The 18,642-nt window shown below is 48.6% G+C and overlaps 1 protein-coding gene across 1 annotated transcript in view; it reads right to left on the bottom strand.

Moving 5' to 3' along the window:
• The window catches only part of LOC145353734 (endothelin-3-like), a 39,599-nt gene extending 21,422 nt beyond the window's left edge, over positions 1 to 18,177 (bottom strand). The window contains exons 1-2 of the mRNA XM_080204504.1: positions 18,096 to 18,177; positions 13,663 to 13,870 (exon numbers count right to left, since the gene is read on the bottom strand). Of these exons, the coding sequence (XP_080060630.1) occupies positions 13,663 to 13,870; positions 18,096 to 18,144 (257 nt within the window). The 5' untranslated portion in view covers positions 18,145 to 18,177. The remainder of the gene's footprint in view (positions 1 to 13,662; positions 13,871 to 18,095) is intronic.
• Positions 18,178 to 18,642: the final 465 nt, after the last annotated feature.

An 18,642-nucleotide genomic window follows, 5' to 3' on the forward strand; every position in this document is an offset into this window, starting at 1 on the left:
CTTTCAATATTTTCTCCACCTCTGGCTCTATCTGCTGTGGGATGAGATGCTCTAAGACCTTGCAGCACACAGAGAGCAGAGATATTGTTTGGTACCTCGAAGGTAAGTTGGAAAGGCTGATCACATTTAGATCATCCTCCTTTGCAGATAGCGATGTTAGGAATTGAGCTAACCACCAGTAGGCATGTGGGACAGATATTTGAGGAACTCAGGAAGAATACTGACATAGGCCAGCAGATCTGGGCTCGATTTTTATCGTGCATTTTCCAACTCCACTGCAGACATTTTGAGAAGCATTTGTGGGATATGGCTGGCAGTTGTTTCCCATCGTTAATTGCTCTTAAGAGTCAACAGCATCAGACTGGGACTAAAGTCCAAAGGTGTTTTACTCCTATGTCAGGAACAAAAGGGTGGTTAGAGGAAAAATCGGTCCTCTCAGGGACAGAGGAGGGGAACTGTGCTTAGAGTCCGAGGGAATGGCGGAGATCCTGAATGAATACTTTGCGTCGGTATTCACAAAGGAGAGGGGCTTGATGTCTGCTACTGTTATGGAGGGAGCTGTAGACAAACTGAAGGAACTATCCATTACGAGGGAGGAAGTGTTAGGGTTTTTAGGTGGCATTAAAACTGATAAATCTCCGGGGCCTGATGGCATTTATCCTAGGCTGCTTAGGGAGGCGAGAGATGAAATTGCTGGGCCTCTGACGCAAATCTTTGTCTCTTCCTTGGACACAGGTGAGGTCCCAGAGGACTGGAGGATAGCGAACATGGTACCGTTGTTTAAAAAGGGTAGAAGGGATAGCCCGGGTAACTATAGGCCGGTGAGTTTGACTTCAGTGGTAGGCAAGTTGATGGAGAGGATTTTTAGGGATAGGATGTATGAGCAGTTAGAGCGTTGCGATCTGATTAAGGATACACAGCATGGCTTTGTAAAGGGGAAGTCTTGCCTTACGAATCTGGTAGAATTCTTTGAGGAGGTGACAAAAACGGTCGACGAAGGACGAGCCGTTGATGTCGTCTATATGGATTTCAGTAAGGCGTTTGACAAAGTCCCTCATGGTAGGTTGGTTGAAAAGGTTAAGGCTCATGGGATACAAGGACAGGTATCTAGATGGGTTGATAACTGGCTTGGGAAAAGGAGACAGAGAGTAGTAGTGGAAGGGTCCTTTTCTAGCTCGAGGTCTGTCACTCAGTACTCAGCAGGGCTCAGTACTGGGACCTCTTCTATTTGTAATATACATAAAGGACTTGGAAGAGGGAGTAAGTGGTGTGATCAGCAAATTTGCAGATGACACAAAGATGGCTGGATTGGCGGGCAGTGAGGAGCAGTGTCAGGCAATACAATGGGATATAGATAGGCTGGTATATTGGGCAGATAAATGGCAAATGGAGTTTAACCCTGATAAATGTGAGGTGATGCATTTTGGCAGAAATAATGTAGGGGGGAGTTATACGATAAAGGGTAAGCCCATAAGGAGTATAGAAACGCAGTGGGACCTGGGGGTGCAAGTGCACAAGTCTTTGAAGATGGCAGTACAAGTGGAGACGGTTGTAAAGAAAGCCTATGGAATGCTAGCCTTTATAGGAAGGGGTATAGAGTATAACAGCTGGAGTCTAGTGTTGCATTTGTATAGAATGTTGGTTAGGCCGCTGGAGTTGTTTAAGAGTTACTTAGACAGGCACACGAGTGGGTTGGAGATGGAGGGATATGGGAGATTGTTTTAAATAAGGTTCAGGAGCCTTGGGACATCCCTGGTAATGTATAAGGATGTGGATGATACTAATGTTTTTCTCTTTTAATTCACAGGTGCTTCGGTCTGCCTTATTGTCCAACAAGGGGCATACACGTGATGGGTCATAGGAGGGCTGCTCTTGGCTGCTTCGAGAATAGCTTCATGTCGTTAGTGTGTGCTTAAACTGGACCAGATACTGGGCAAGAGACAGCTCAGTGACTGTCACGGTTTGCTGTGCAGATACATGGATTTGGGCCGGTGTCTGTGGGAGTTTGCGCATTCTCCCCGTGCTTGCGTGGGTTTTCTCCGGGTGCTCCGGTTTCCTCCCACACCCCGAAGATGTGCTATTAGGGTGATTGGTGTAATAAATTGCCCCTAAATTAGTCTTCTCTCGATGTGGAATGCCATAAGCATAGACAAGGCTCATGGGTGGAGCGGGGACTGGTAATGTTAAAATGGCGGCGCGGGCTCGTTGGGCCAAAGGGCCTGTTTCCCGGGTTGTTTTGTTCTTTGCTCTTTGTTCTAAAGTCACATGTAGGGCAGAGTTGGTAGGAACGGCTGATTTCCTTCCCTAAAGGACATGAATGAAGTAGTTAGTTTTTTTTATTCATTCATGGGACATGAGCATCGCTGGCTGGCCAGCATTTATTGCCCATCACTAGTTACCTTTGAGAAGGTGGTGGTGAGCTGCCATCTTGAATCACTGCAGTCTATGTGCTGTAGGTTGACCCACAATGCTGTTAGGGAGGGAACTCTAGGATTTTGACCCAGTGACTGCAAATAAACGGCAATATATTTCCAAGTGAGGATGGTGAGTCGCTTGGAAGGGGACTTGCAGGTGGTAAAGTTCCCATGTATCTGCTGTCTTTGTTTTTCTAGGTGGAGTTTGGAAGGAGTCTAAGGATTTTTGGTGAATTGCAAATTTGTGCTAATGAATGATAGCTTCATGGTCACCATTTGTGAGATTAGCTTTTAATTACAGATTTTTAAAAACATGCAATTTACATTCCCCTGGACTGCCATGGTGGGATTTGAACTGATGTCCCAAGCATTAGCCTGGGCTTCTGGACTATGCAGAGTCTCTATCTAGAAATATGAGAGCCCTGAGCACAATGTAACATTATGAAATATGGTTTTGTTGCAGAAAACAGAAATAGGTAATCTCTGGGATGATGGCATGTATCTAGTGGAATGCCACAGGGAATTGGAATTAAGCCCTCAGCTATTTGTAAAGATGTAGATGAGGGGAGTGAGTATGATACATCAAGTTTTACTGATGATATATAACAAGGTGGGAAATGAAGCTGTGAGACTAATGCAACAAGACAGTAAAGGGATCTGAACATGTAAACTTAATGGATAAGGAGATAGCAGGCAAAGCACCATGTGGGGAAATATGAAATCATCTACTTTGATAGGAAGAAATAAAAACAAAGGGTGTGATCTAACAACCTCATCCAGCCGGTTTTTCATGAAAGAGGGAGAAAACAGGAATTATGCCCATTTTCCCGCCAGTACAAATCTTGCCACATTGCTTTCCGGGGTGCAATGAGGACCGCACCCAGTATGGGCAAGATGTCAATTTGTATGCATTAGCAATGCATCTCAATATCATTGATGCAGTATTCTCGCAGGCACAGCAGTATCGAAGGGAAACGAGGAGATAAATCGCTCTGACCACCGGCCTCTGTGTTACAGGGCTGGGGCTGGGCAGGGGTGTGGGTCACTGAAGTAGCCATGTTGTATATTGGAGTGGGGGGAGCCTGAGAGTGGGGTGGAGGGATGACAATGATCTTGAGCTTCCAAGCTCAGGGCTTGGGATTCACTGGGGCCAGCAGTGAGGCAATTAGGGCAGCAGCAGTTGGGGGCTACACAGCTCAGAGCTGGAGGGGTTGCACAAGTTGGGGTACGGGATGGGAGTAGAGCTCGGGGGTAGATCTTGGGGATGGGGAGTATAGAGCTTGGGTTGGGATGGGGCTCAGTGCTGGCTGAGCAATTCCCCAAGGGCTCTCTTTATTAATGTGGACACCAACAGCTTTCTATCTGTTAGTTATCTGGCTGTCTGCTGATATTCTATCCCTGTAACCCAACTGATAGAAACAACAGGCAGCTGTCAGACCTGTTGCTCCAAGCAAGGGGGCACAGGTGTTAACATAACTTCTCACACAGCCAGTGCCACCCTCTATGGGAGCCAATCCTGTGATGGCACTTCAGGACACAGGGGGGACACCAGCTCCCAGTGACAGTGAGGGTCACAGCAGCCCTCAATTTTTATGCCACCGAGTCCTTGCAGACTGCCAGCGGAGACCCTTGAGGGATCTTGCAGTCCTCGGTGCACAAGTGTGTCTGCGAGGTAAGGATACCCTGTACGCACGAGCTGGCCACTACATAAATTTCTGTCTGGACCAGGTCCAACAGGAAGCCCAGGCTGCCGGATTTGCTGCCATTGTTGGGATGCCAAACGTGGAGGGGAGCTATTGATCATACACACGTCACCTTGCGGTCCCCACAATGCCAGCACCATGGTTTGTGAACAGGAAGGGTTTCCACTCTCTGAATGTTCAGTTGGTGTGCAATCACAGGATGCACATCATGCATGTATGTGCATGACACATCAGCAGTATGCATGATAGCTTCATCCTAAGGAGCACTGAGATCCCCAAAGTCTGTAAACACTAGCCCAAGCTGCTGGGATGGCTCCTGGGAGAAAAGAGATATCCACTTAGGACTTAGCTGATGATGCCAGTGCAGAGGCCAGAGACTGAGGCTGATAACTGTTATAATGAGGCTCACGCAACCAACCAGCTCATTGTGGAATGATGCATTGGACACGTAATGATGCGGTTCCACTGCCTGGACCGCTCTGACAGGACCTTCCAGCACTGCCCCCTGACAGTCTTCTGCATTGTGGTGGTCTGCTGTACACTCCACAACCTGGCGCAGCAAACAAAGAACAAAGATCAATACAGGGCAGGAACAGGCCCTTCAGTCCTCCAAGCCTGTGCCGCTCATGAGCCCAGCGAGACCATTCGTTTGTATCTCTCCATTCCCAGTCTGTTCATGTGGCTATCCAGATAAGTCTTAAACGATCCCAGCGTGTCTGCCTCACCCACCTTGCTTGGCAGTGCATTCCAGGCCCCCTCCACCCTCTGCGTAAAACATGTTCCCCTGAACCTTGCCCCCGCCCCCCTCACCTTGAACTTGTGACCCGTTGTGTTTGTCACCTCTGACCTGGGAAAAAGCTTCCCCACGCAGTGGGGAGACTTCGAGGAGAAGGACAAGGAGGGTGACCAGCTGGGTGCGCCAGTGAAGGAGGCAGCCCAGGAGGATGTGGAAGAAGAGGAGCAGGACAGCGAGGAGCAAGAGGCCGAGGAGGAACCAGGGGATGGAAGACAGGTGGCAACGAGGGTCCAGCAGAGTAGTGCGGTGAGGGAGTCCCTTATCACCACAAGGTTCTCAGGCTACAAGGCATGTGGTGTACAGATCCAAATACCCCCTCGACTCTTTTCACTCTCTCGTGCAATGGTACCACCAGGGTGATGAGCCTGGTTGGGTTCTGTTAGTAAGTTATTGGTCCAGGCAGTAGGGTGATGATGACTTGCTCTGTAGCACACTGTGATGCTGCCCTGGTGCAAAACAATTCTGACTCCTACTTGATCTTTGCATGCACAATGACATCTGGACTCACATCTAAGTGGGAGGTCAGGGACACAAGCTTCCGCTTCAGGGCTTTGGAGGGCAGGGATGGGCTTGCCCAGGGTCCGCTGGGTTCTGGGAATGCCATGGCAGCTTGTGTGACCCAATGGCCCTGCATGGCACCCACAGCTGGCATTGTTGCCTGAACACTTGGATTGCTATAGTAGTCACTGGTATACCATTGGTGTTTGGATGTGGGGATCACATTATCAGAGGGCCATAGGGCCTTCCCCACGCAGAACGACATTCAGTGCCACCGTGGGTCAGGTTGGGGTGCAGTCATCCTTGTTGGAGGATAATCACAGACATATTAGGCACAGCTATGGGGTGCAATAACATTTATTGCTGAAAGTAACAGCACAATAACATGAAGTGTTGATACTTAACAGTGCTATATAGCAGGTGGATGTGATCGTCGATACTGTCTAATTCCCTAAACCTAATCATGCAGTCCTTCACACGTTCACTCTTGGTGACTCTACAACTTCTTTATCTTGCATGGCCTAGTGCTACGTCAACCTGTCCCCATGAGATGGAGACAGTTAGCTGTGTTCCATGCTCCATAGCAGGATGCCCATGGCAGGCGTTCATTTGAGGGCCGGTACCTGGAGAGTTCAGATAACTTTCTGGTGGTGTGGATGTGTCCATGCCATCCTGTTTATCCTGCTATCCTTGAGATGCACTGGTGTCATGAAGGGGAAGTCAGAAGGTCATGTGATGGTCAGAGTCTCCTGGATGGAAGACCTCTGCTCTTCCTCCTACCTCTGGGTGCCAATGGACATCTGGGTCACTCCATCAGACAGCAGAGAAGTTGGACAGAGCTCCAGAAGCCCTAGCATCTGTCACCTGGTCCTGCCAGTCCTGGAGGCCCAACTGCATTCACCAAGTGTGTGAGCCCTTGGCGATGGCCTTCGGAGTCTGAGCAAGGCTCTTGATGCCCACAGCAAATTCTCCCTGAGACTGGACCAAAGTCTGTGGCCCGCTGCCATGTCCTGCCGTGAGTGGGCCATTCTCTCGAGGCCCATAGCCATAGCCTGCTGTGTCTCAACCATGGCCCGTTGCTCCTGCATCCCTAACCATGGACTGCTAGGGGTGCAGGAGAAGTGTACTGAGGCCTTCAGTTGTGGTCCACAGGTGACCATGACTTGCCGTGACTTGGCCATGACTTAGAGCCTGCCACCTGCGGTGACCATTTTCTTCTCCAAGTTTCCCACTGCGGATACCACTCTTGCAGTGTTGGCCTGGGTACCATGCAATACTGGCATCACCTCCTGCACCTGAAAGCTATGGGACTCCTCCCAACAGGCTCGCAGTTGCTACAGTGTTTATGATATCCCTTCCTGCATTCTCCAACTCTGCTGCTGCATCTCCAGCAGCTAAGGGAGAACTATTCACAGAGACCCAGCATGTGGCCTGGAGCCAGCTGAATCTTCATCTCTGGCAGGCCTCTGCTTGATGTGGAGATGCCGGCTGCCAGACACCTCAGACATACCTTCCTCCAGCCGATGTACATCAACGGCTGTATCCTGCACACCAAGCAGTGATCCTGAAGCCTCACCACTAACCTGTCCCACTCCAGTGATTGCACTGGTGGATTGTGTGGTGGAAGCCTATGTTGACTGACTGGTGCTGGCCTCAGGTATTTCCTCAGGCCCTTCCTCAGAGCTTCCTCCAAGCAGCCTTGGATCATTTTGGTAGGAGCAGCAGGGGGAGGATGGTGATGCTGAATGGTCTGGGGGCATTGGTGTTGTTTCCTGCAACAAAGGACACAAGGTTGAGTGCAAGGAGGGAACAGATAGCTGGGATAGATCAGACAAATGAAGGATTGACGAATGCTCACTTCTATGTTGCAGCCCGACCTGGCTATCAGCCATGGTCCTGTCCTCACCCACCAGTTCCAGGGTTCTCTCCTCCAAAGGAGTAAAGATTCTCAGCTCAGGTATCCCACCCCCTACCTTCCCCCACTCCTGGCAGCTTTGGGTCATCTTCTCCTGTGTGGACTGAAGAAGTCATTGAAAGCCTGGTGGCTGGAAGGGCACAGGTCATCTGGTGATGGGGGAGGAGGGTTTCTTTCAGGAGTGTGGGTGTAGGAACGGTTGTTTGGGGTATGTCAGGACTGGGTCTCAGTGGGCAAGGGTTATGAGAGGAATGGGGGGAATTGCCATAGGAGTTGGAGGCAGATGCTAGGGGTCAAGGGCTAGAAGGCCACGAGGTATTGGGTGGGTGGTGAGGTGGGGTGGTGGAGAGAGAGCTGGACATTGCAAATTGACACATGGGATCAATGTCAAGGTTGACACTCACACTTGCTGCCTGCAATAGGTCATTAATCACCTTGCGGTATTGGTATTAGATCCTATGTTCCAGTGTATGGGCACTGACTGCCACCATCACTGTCTCTCAGGCTGCTCTGGCTTGACACCCGTCTCATCCACCACATCTAGGGGACGGCCCAGCATTCTCTCCGTAAATCTCAGAACAGTTCTTTGAGGTTTATTATTTATTTGTTTATTATTTATTAATGTCACAAGTAGGCTTACATTAACACTGCAATGAAGTCATTGTGAAAATCCCCTAGTCACTCTGGCACCTGTTTGGGTACACTGATGGAGTATTTAGCATGGCCAATGCACCTAACCAGCATGCCTTTCAGACTGTGGGAGAAAACTGGAGCACCTGGACGAAATCCACACTGACAAGACTCTGCATAGAAAGTGACCCAAGCGAGAATCGAACCTGCATCCCTGGCAGTGTGAAGCAGCAGTGCTAACCATTTGGCCACCATGCCACCTGAGATGCCATCTTCCTAGCATGACTGCCTGTGTGTCCACCGTCAGATCTTATATGGAGCTCTCCCTTGTTAAGAGAGTTCAGCTGCAGGCAGTTTGGATGTTAAGTTATTCCAGTGAGAGTGGCTGCTTTGTTGTAATAACTGGGGAAGCAAGAGGAGCCTTACAGGGGGACTGATGTTGGGGGTGGGGAGGATTCTGCAACTGTGGTGATTGGGGTGGATGGGTGTTAAAGGGGTAATTGGGAGGAGGTGGGTGAGAGGAGAGCTCTGCAACTGGAGAGGGTGGGTGAGAGAGGAGATGTGCATTGGTGGTTATCGGGGGGGGGGGGGGTGATTGTGCGTAGGGGGGTGAACGGTAGGAACTCTGCAGGGGTGGGGCAGGGCTATGTCCATGGGGACGACATTAAGTGGGGATGTGGATGACATCCGTGAGGGGTGCCAATGTCTTTGGAGAGGCAGGAGGTGCCTATGTTTGCGGCTGGTGAGTTGGGGGGGTGGTGGTAGGGTTGCTGGCAGGAATGCTTACGCTACACTGGCAGTTTGGCACCATTCAAGCTAATCAATCAATTTACCAGTTGAGCTTAGTTCCCAAACCCCCATCCCCTGCCACCCCGCTGGTGAGAATCAGATTGTGGCTCTTTCTTTTCAACTAAGTATCATAAGGTTGAATTTTTTCTCTTGCTGAAAAAAATGGGTCTGAAACTTGTTTTACCACTCGTTTAACACTTATAATTTTTCTCGTACGATCACTCCCAAAATCCTTTATGAACAGTGAGAAATTGTGGTTTTCTGAGAGATTTAGATGTCCTTGTACAAGAATCACAGAAAGTTCATATGCAAGAACAACAAACAAATAGTACGTAAAATATTGTTTCAAGAGACAAGAATCATAGTGTGAGATTTTCCAGCCGTGCTCGCCCCAAACTGGAGAATCCCACCCAAGGTCAACAGATGTTTGCGTGGTCAGCACCCCCTGGTGGGCAGAATGGGAAATTGCCCCTTTAGAGTCATAGAGTGCAGAAAAGGCCATTTGGCCCATTGAGTCCATACCAACAATAATACCAATAAAATCGCACAAATCCATTTTCCTGCACTTGTACCATACCCTTGAATGTTATGATGTTTCAAGTGCTCATCCAAATTATTACATACATTTCAAGATGAAGGCATGTAAAATTTCAGCACCAATGCATGCCCCCGCCTCCACTTCCCCAATGAACTCAATCCATTCTATGCCCATTTTGAGCAAAAGGTCAGCAAGAGCATGCTCTCCACCCCGGAAGCTTTGCAGATGACAGCGCAGCTTTCTCAAAGTCAACCTACTGGAAAGTGACTGGCCCGGATGGGGTACTTGGACAAGCACTCAGATCCTGCACAGACCAGCTAGCGGGGGTACTCACAAACACTTTCAACCTCTCTTTACACCAATCTGATGTCCCTACCTGCTTCAAGAAGACGACAATCATCCCAGTACCAAGAAAAAGTCAGGCAGCGTGTCTTAATGACTATCGTTCGGTGGCTTTGACATCCATCATTATGAAGTGCTTTGAAAGGTTAGTCATGGCACGAATCAATTCCAGCCTCCCAGATGCCTTGGTCCACTACAGTTAATCTACCACCACAGCAGGTCCACAGCAAATATCATCTCGCTGGCCCTACACTCAACCTTAGAACACTTGGATAACAAAGGCACCTATATCAGACTCCTATTTATTGACTACAGCTTAGCCTTCAGGATCATTATTTGTACAGAACTCATCTCCAAACTCCTTGGCCTAGGGCTTGGTTCCTCCTTCCTTCCTCTGTGACCGGACTTCCTAACCCACAGACTGCAATTAGTAAGGGTAGGCAAAACATCTTCTCCGTGATCATCCTCAACACCGGTGCCCCGCAAGGCTGTGTTCTCAGCCCCTTATTATACTTCTTATACACCTACGAATGTGTGGCCAACTTCCTTTCAACTTGATTTTCAAGTTTGCTGATGACACCACCATAAATCTCAAACAATGATGACTCAGAGTACAGGAATGAGTTAGAGAATCTGGTGAACCGGTGCAACAACAATAATCTCTCCCTCAATGTCAACAAACAAAGGACATGCTCCTGTCTACATCAACAGTAACAAAGGTGAGAAGGTGAGAGGGCATGGGATCCAAGGGGCTGTTGCCTTGTGGATCCAGAACTGGCTTGCCTGCAGAAGGCAGAGAGTGGTTGTGGATGGGTCTTTTTCTGCATGGAGGTCAGTCACCAGTGGAGTGCCCCAGGGATCCATTCTAGGACCCTTGCTGTTTGTTATTTTCATAAATGACCTAGATGAGGAAGTGGAGGGATGGGTTAGTAAGTTCACCGATGATACGAAGGTTGGTGGTGTTGTGGATGGCCTGGAGGGATGTCAGAAGTTGCAGCGTGACATAGATAGGATGCAAGGCTGGGCAGAGAAGTGGCAGATGGACTTCAACGCCGATAAATGTGTAGTGGTCCGTTCTGGCAGGACCAACAGGATGCAGGAGTACAATATCAAGGGTAGGAGTCTTAGCTGGGTTGAAGAGCAGAAGGATCTTGGGGTCCGGGTCCACAGGACTCTTAAATCGGCCTTGCAGGTGGAGGATGTGGTCAAGAAGGCGTATGGTGTACTGGCCTTCATTAACCGAGGGATTGAGTTTAGGAGTCGGGAGGTAATGCTGCAACTTTATAAGACCCTTGTCAGACCCCACTTGGAGTACTGTGTGCAGTTATGGTTGCCTCACTACCGGAAGGATGTGGAAGCTATTGAGAGGGTGCAGAGGAGATTTACAAGGATGTTGCCTGGATTGGGAGGCATGCCTTATGAAGATAGGTTGAGGGAACTAGGTTTCTTCTCCCTGGAGAGACGAAGGTTGAGAGGCAACCTGATAGAGGTTTATAAAATGTTGAGAGGAAAGATAGGGTGGATTCTCAGAGGCTATTTCCCAGGGTTGAAATGGTTGCTACGAGAGGACACAGCTTTAAGATGCTGGGAAGCAAGTACAGAGGAGATGTTAGGGGAAAGTTTTTCACCCAGAGGATGGTGAGTGAGTGGAATCGGCTGCCGTCGGTGGTGGTAGAGGCGAACTCGCTGGGGTCTTTTAAAAGACTTCTGGATGAGTATATGGGATCTAATGACATTGGGAGTTACAGATAGTTCTATGGCTTGGTAGGTATAGATGTGACCAGCGCAACTTGTGGGCCGAAGGGCCTGTTTGTGCTGTAGTGTTCTATGTTCTATGTTCTAAAGTGGAAATGGAGCTTCATGTTTCCAGGTGTCCACATCGCAAACAACCTATCCTCATCCCTCCATGTCGATGTTATAATTAAGAAAGCCCACCAATGCCTCTACTTTCACAGGAGGCTAAGGAAATTTGGCACATGCTACAAATCTCAGCAACTTTTACAGATGGACCATAAAAAGCATTCTTTCCGGTTGTATCACAGCTTTGGTTCTTGCTCTGTCCAAAACCGCAAAAAACTATAACAAAGCCCAGTCCATCATGCAAACCAGCCTCCCATTCAAAGACTCTGTCTATACTTTGCACTGCCTCGGAAAAGCAGCCAGCATAATTAAAAACCTATGCACTACTTTCTTCCACCTTCTTCCATCAGAAAAAAGATACAAAAGTCTGAGGACACGTACCAACCAACTCAAGAACAGCTTCTTTCCTGTTGCCATCACACGTCCCTCAACCTATCCTCATAAGGCATGCTCCCCAATCCAGGCAACATCCTTGTAAATCTCCTCTGCACCCTTTCAATAGCTTCCACATCCTTCCTGTAATGAGGCGATGAGAACTGAGCACAGTACTCCAAGTGGGATCTGACTAGGGTCTCATAAAGCTGCAGCATTATCTCCTGACTCGTAAACACAATCCCTCGATTGATGAAGGCCAGTACACCATACGCCTTCTTGACCACATCCTCTACTTGTGAGGCCGATTTAAGAGTCGTATGGACCCGGACCCCAAGGTCCTTCTGATCCTCAACACTGTTAAGTGCCCTACCCTTGATTTTGGACATTATTCATATCTTCCCTTGTGAAGACAGAAGGAAATTATGAATTTAGTTCCTTCGCCATTTCTTTGTTCCCCATTATATCTCCTGTTTCTAACTGTAAAGGACTTTCATTCATTTTTGTCAATTTTTTTCTCTGTACGTACCTGTAGAAACTTTTATAATCAGTTTTCATGTTCCCCAATAGTTTACCTTCATGCTCTATTTCACCCTTCTGAATCAATCCTTTGGTTGTCCTTTGCTGAATTTTAAATGACCGTCAATTCTTGTGTTTATTGCTTTTTCTTGCTAATTTGTATGCTTCTTCCTTGAATCTAATAATATCTCTAATTTCCCTTGTAAGCCATGGTTTGGCTACAGTCCCCTTTCTACTCTTGCACCAAAAAGGAATAAACAACTTTTGGAGTTATTGAAGAACGAAGAAGCATGTGGACCGCCTGAGGAGAAGAGAAACGTGCACAGACCAAGTAAGCAGTCTGTCCCAGCTATGCCTGTTAGTGTGCTCCAGCACTTACAGCTGCAACCGAATCCAACCACCCTGAGGAGGAGTTGAGTAACATTGTGGTGGGAATTGGAGAGGTTGCCAGCACTAGAGCATCTTAGGAAACAGGAAACCTTCTTGCTGTTGTTTAAACTACATTGAATGTTGAAGCACCCATTAAAGAATTGTGATGCTCTGAGCAAATTAGAGAAACATGCGTGTTGAGACACTGTGATAACTTTTCCCCTTTGCCGCCTTTACTGTGTAATATTGTAAATAGTTTTATTGTATGGGAAAACATCGTTTAAAAAATTGAAGGTGGGTGGTGACATGCCCCTTTGTGGAGGGGGTTTTCGGGGGTTTCATGATCCATCGGACCAACTGAGGTAAAGCGATTGGCAGTTTTGAGTCCGGGAGTTGTTGAGTTTATAGGCTTTCTTCTGACTCTCTTATGTATATCATTGTTTTTCCAAAATATTATGGTTCAAGTCAGAAGCTCCAAGGTGCTGTATGGGGCCCATCCGGGTTAAAAGTTTTGCATCTTGAATTTGGCTCGGATAAGCATGAGATGTTTCACTTCAGGCATGATTCAAATGACTCAGTAGGGAGCTTTTATCAAACAAAGTTCATTTAAGAACATAGTTAAAATGTATTGCAATAAAATTGGCAAGAACTTGTATCAATTATGAACAAGAAATAAACAATCATGATAATAGTCCATTTTGTGTTATTCCTACCAAAATGGATGATTTCACATTTATCAATATCGTTTCCATGGAGGTATCCATGGGGCGGGAGTCACATTAAAGTAGCAAAGAGGGTGGGTTGACAATAGCCAGCAGGGTAATCATCAACTGGCTGGAATCTTACAACTCATGATCAATGAAAAGGATTGTGTGCAGGATAACCTGTACACAATCAGCTCAAACTGATCTACTTACTGTGGTGAATTCATCCAGATGACATCCAGGTGACAGTAGTACACACACTCCTTATCCTTGAATGAGTAGCAGGAGCAACGTTTAACCCTTGGCCTGGCTGGCACTACCAAATCAGCGACTTCCAAAGCATTAATCCCTGGATGAGCAGGTGCATGTGGAACTGCCTCCGTAATTCGGGCACGCTGGAAGGGCCCTCCACCACGGACTCCTGCAAAGACAAAACATGGGGTGGGGGTCAACCACTTAGGCAGAAAGCATCAGCTGTGTAACACACCAAGAATGAATCAACAAACAACATCATCCCAGCCCACTAAATAACCTCAAAATCCATTCAGGAAATAACCTCCTGAATCCACCAATAATAGATCCACTGTGATCTAAAAGAGAGGAGAATACAGTGAAGATAAAGGGATGATGGAGACACTGAGAAAGAGTGAGAGAGAGGAGAGCACAGTGAGGATAAAAAGATGATGGAATGAATGAGAGAGAAACTGAGAGAGCGCAGAGAGAACAGAGAGGATAAAAAATGATAGACTGAGTGAGAGGAAGGGTGGGAAGCAAAGATAAAGAAATAATGGAGGAATTGAAAGAGAGAGCAGGAGAGAAGAATCCAGTGAATCTCTTGAAGGAGGTATTGAATGAATGAAGTGTCCAGTGAATTAAGCGTCCAATGAATAAAACGTCCAGTGAATTAAACTTCCACTGAAGGAAAATCCATTGAATGAAGTATCCAGTGAAGGAATTATCAAATGGATGTAGTGTCCAGTGGATGAAGTGTCTTGTGAAGGAAGTATCCAGTGATAAAGAATCCAGTGATGGAATTATCTAGTGTACTAGTTATCCAGTAATTGAAGCACCCAGTGAAAGAAGTATCCAGTGAAAGATATATCCAGTGAGGGATATCCAGTGAGCGAAGCATCTAGTGAAGGAATTCTCCAGTGTACTAGGTATTCAGTCTGTAGTAACTAGTAAATTAAGCATCCAGTGAAGAATGTGTCCTATGAATAAAGTATCTACTGAAGTTAGTCATCAGTGAATGAAGCATGCTGTGAAGGAAATATCCAGTGAATTAGCTGTCTAGTGAATGAAGTATCCAGTGAATGATAGATAAGAGTGCTGGTTTCCAGGGGTCAATACTAGGATTAATTTTTAGACTTGTGTATAGGAGGTGTAGTTGAGGTATAATAAAGGAATCGATTGGGCAGACAGATCCAATTTAATGCAGAGAAGTGTGAATTGATCCATTTAGGCCTGGAGTATGAGGAACCATAGTTCTATTTGAGCATGGAAGGCCAATCAGTCCATTGACTCAAGCCAGCAGAGAAATCCAGTCAGACCCACTGCACTGCTTAATTCCCCCTAACCCTGCAACTTAATTTTCTACTAATGCTGGTCTCATTTCCTTTGAAATCATTGGCCGTGACTCTCCTATCAGAATCTGCAACTTTTCTAGCAGGTCGCGGTGGGAGATGCGCAGCGCCAGCCTTTTACCGGGATTTGAGCAAGCACCAGGAATGCATGCACATCTCCCAGAGCCGGCGAGCAGTCGCTGCTCAGGCCACACTGGAACCCGACAGGAAGGCAGGTAAGTAATTTGAATCTTTTTAAAGTGTATTTTAAATACACTTAGCAGGTCATTATCAGGAACTTTCAAGTAGCAATCAAATCTCTCACCCTGCCAGGAGTACTTTGTTCTGGCGGGGTTTAGACTAGCTCCCCACGTTCGGTGAACTAGCGGCAGATCCCACCAGAATGAAGGTGTGGCAATTAGCGCCGCCAGTGGGTCAGGCAGCAGGGGATAGTACCCCTTGGGCATGGGCACCCTGGCAGTGCCAGCCTGGGCAACCTGGCACTGTCCAAGTGGCAAAGTGCCCATGCCCAGAGGGCACCTTGGCACTGCCCATCAGGCATTAGGCAGTGCCAATGGGAGTGGGGCCTATTATGGGCAAGGCCTCAAGGCAATCGGTGGGGGTGGGGATTCCCGCTGCTACATTGCGGACAGGATCGGTCTGGGCTGGAGGGAGGGCAGTGATTGGGGTGGGCTGAGGGCAGGGTGGTCCGCGGGAGGGGGGGAACCTGCCTCCTGGGGTGGCATCTGACCCTGGGGGGGAGGGGAGGTCAGCAGGGGGCGGATCTGCTGGGGGGATTGTCACTGCTGGGCAGGATGGGCTGTGCATCGGGGCGCTCCAGGAGGTGGGGGTCAGGGATGCACAGGGATTGCAGTGGGGACCACGATTGGGCCATGGGAGGGGCTGGAGGGGCAGCACTGCAGTGATCCTGGGCTAGCAAGCAAACAGGGAGTCTGACAAATCAGGACAACTGTGCAGGTACAGAGTTCCCCAGCGCAAATTGGCCCCACTCCCCTGGGTTTTTAATGAGATTCACAACTCGGACCTCTGCAGTGTACAGTATGTGGAGATTCAGGTGAGAAGCTAAACTGACAAAACAGTCGGGATCTAGGACAGTTTTCCTGCCAATTCAGCACTTTTGGGACAATCGCAGCCACTGTTTCCACTCTCTGGTGGGCAGTGAGTTCCAGTTCATTATCATTCTGTGTAAAAATGTTCTTATTCGCATTCCCCCCTGTATCTCTGATCCAAAACCTTAACCCTGTGCTCCCTTGTTCTTGTACCATCAGGCAATAACAACAGCTTTTCCTTGTCTACCTGAACCAAACCTGTTCTAATCTTGTCCACCTCGTTCAAACCTCTCCTCAATCCCCTTTACTCCAAAGAGAACAACTCCAGCTTCTCCAGCCTTACCTTAGAGCTAAAATCCCTCATTCCTGCAGCCAGTCTGTTAAATCTCCTCTACATTCTCTCAATGGCCCTCACATCCTTCCTAAAGCACGGTGACCAGAACTGGAACCAATACATTGAGACTAACCAGAGTTTTATAAAGATTCAACATACTCACTACCTTTGTTTATGAAGCCCAAGATCCCAAATACTTCACTGACCACTCTGTCAATGTATCCTGCCACCATCAAAAAACAACGCATGTTTTCTGTTTATGCTCTCTCATCTTGTGGGAATATGAATTATTCGAAGTTTAACGGCGGCTTGGGAACAGAGAGATAGTGGGGGGGAGGGGGGGTGGAGATGTACATTTGAAGTTGTTGGGATAATTTGAGGATTATTTAGAATGCACAAGGCTGTTTGGTTTTATAAATGCTGTACAGTATAGAAAGTACAGCAGTGGTTCAGAGGAAATCTAATCAAGGTGTTCAAAATGATGAAGATTTCACTGGAAGGGGTATTTCCAGTATTATTGAAATAGGAAAAGAATCAGAAGGGTAACATGTTCCGGAATGTTCTGTCTGAAAAAATGTGGAAGCAGATTCAACAGTCATTTTAAAAAGAGAATCAGCTGTATACTGAAATGCGAAGTGTCCTGGGCAGTGAAGTGCAGAGAAGGTTAGAGACACATTCCTCTATCATTTAATCAGCTCACTCTCTCTCACCGTCCTCTTTTCTCTCTTGCTTTCTCAGTTACTATCTCACTCAGCCCTTTTCACATTTTCTCACTACATTTTTCCTCTCAAGCCCTTTCCCCTCTCACACTCTCATTCCTTATTTCTCTTCCTCCTCTCTCAATCGCTTGCAACTTTCTTTTGTCTCTCATTTCAGCTTCAGATCTCTATCTCTCCATTCTCTCTTCCTCTCTCCCATGAGCTCCAACACTCTGTCTGGATGGTGAGCATTCATGATGTGGAAATGCCAGCGTTGGACTGGGGTACACACAGTAAGAAGTCTTACAACACCTGGTTAAAGTCTAACAGGTTTATTTGGTTGCAAACGCCACTAGCTTTCGGAGCACTGCTCCTTTGTCAGGTGAGTGGGAGATCTTTTCACAGTCTCCTGTCCCTTCCACTTCCTCGTTTTTAACTATTTTCTCTCGCTCTATCAGAAACATAATTCTCTCACACCATTCCCCCTTCCCTGTCCCTTATCCCGGGGAGATTCCTGCCCCTATCCTGGGGGATTTCCTATCCTGGGGGATTGTCTATCCCGGGTTGGGGGGATTCCCTGTTTCGGGCCGTGGGGGATTCCCTGTCCCAGGGAAGGGGTTCCAGGGAAGATTCCTGTCCCTATCCTGGGGAATTCCTGTCCCTATCCCAGGGGATTTCCTATCCCAGGGGAGATTGTCTATCCCGGGGGGAATTGTCTATCCGGGCGGGGGGGGGGTGGTCCCTGTCCTGGGGGATTGCCTATCCTGGGGAATTCCTGTCCCTATCCCAGGGGAATTCCTGTCCCTATCCCAGGGGAATTCCTGTCCCTATCCCAGGAAGGGGACTGTCTATGGCGGGATGGGGATGGTGGTCCCTGTCCTGAGGGGGGATCCCTGTCCCGGGGGATTGCCTATCCCGGGGTGGGGGATTCCTGTCCCTATCCCGGGGGGGATTCCCATCTCTGGAGAATCCCGTTCCTTACCGGCCCGCGGAAGAGCCCCGAGCAGCAGCAGCAGCAGCAGAATCCACATTGCGGAGACGGATGGTCCCGGTCCCGATGCGGATCTCAGCCTCACTCTCTCTGTCTTTGCTCCGTCTCCAGTTTCTCTTCCTAAACATTCAGGAGGCGCCGCCCCCAAAGCCCGGAGCTGAGCGGGGAGGATTCCAGGGAGACCACCGCCCCCCTCCACTCAGAGCCGGGGAGAGACCCCCAGAGCTGGGAGAGATCCCCCCAGACCCGGGAGAGACTCCCCCAGAGCCGGGGAGAGACCCCCAGACCCGGGAGAGACCCCCCCAGAGCCGGGGAGAGACCCCCAGACCCGGGAGAGACCCCCCCAGAGCCGGGGAGAGACCCCCAGAGCCGGGAGAGATCCCCAGAGCCAGGGAGAGACTCCTCCAGAGCCGGGAGAGACTCCCCCAGAGCCGGGGAGAGACCCCCAGACCCGGGAGAGACCCCCCCAGAGCCGGGGAGAGACCCCCAGAGCCGGGAGAGATCCCCAGAGCCAGGGAGAGACTCCTCCAGAGCCGGA

Source organism: Carcharhinus amblyrhynchos, chromosome 16, assembly GCF_965287045.1.
Source record: "Carcharhinus amblyrhynchos chromosome 16, sCarAmb.v2.hapA, whole genome shotgun sequence".
Lineage (NCBI taxonomy): Eukaryota > Metazoa > Chordata > Chondrichthyes > Carcharhiniformes > Carcharhinidae > Carcharhinus > Carcharhinus amblyrhynchos.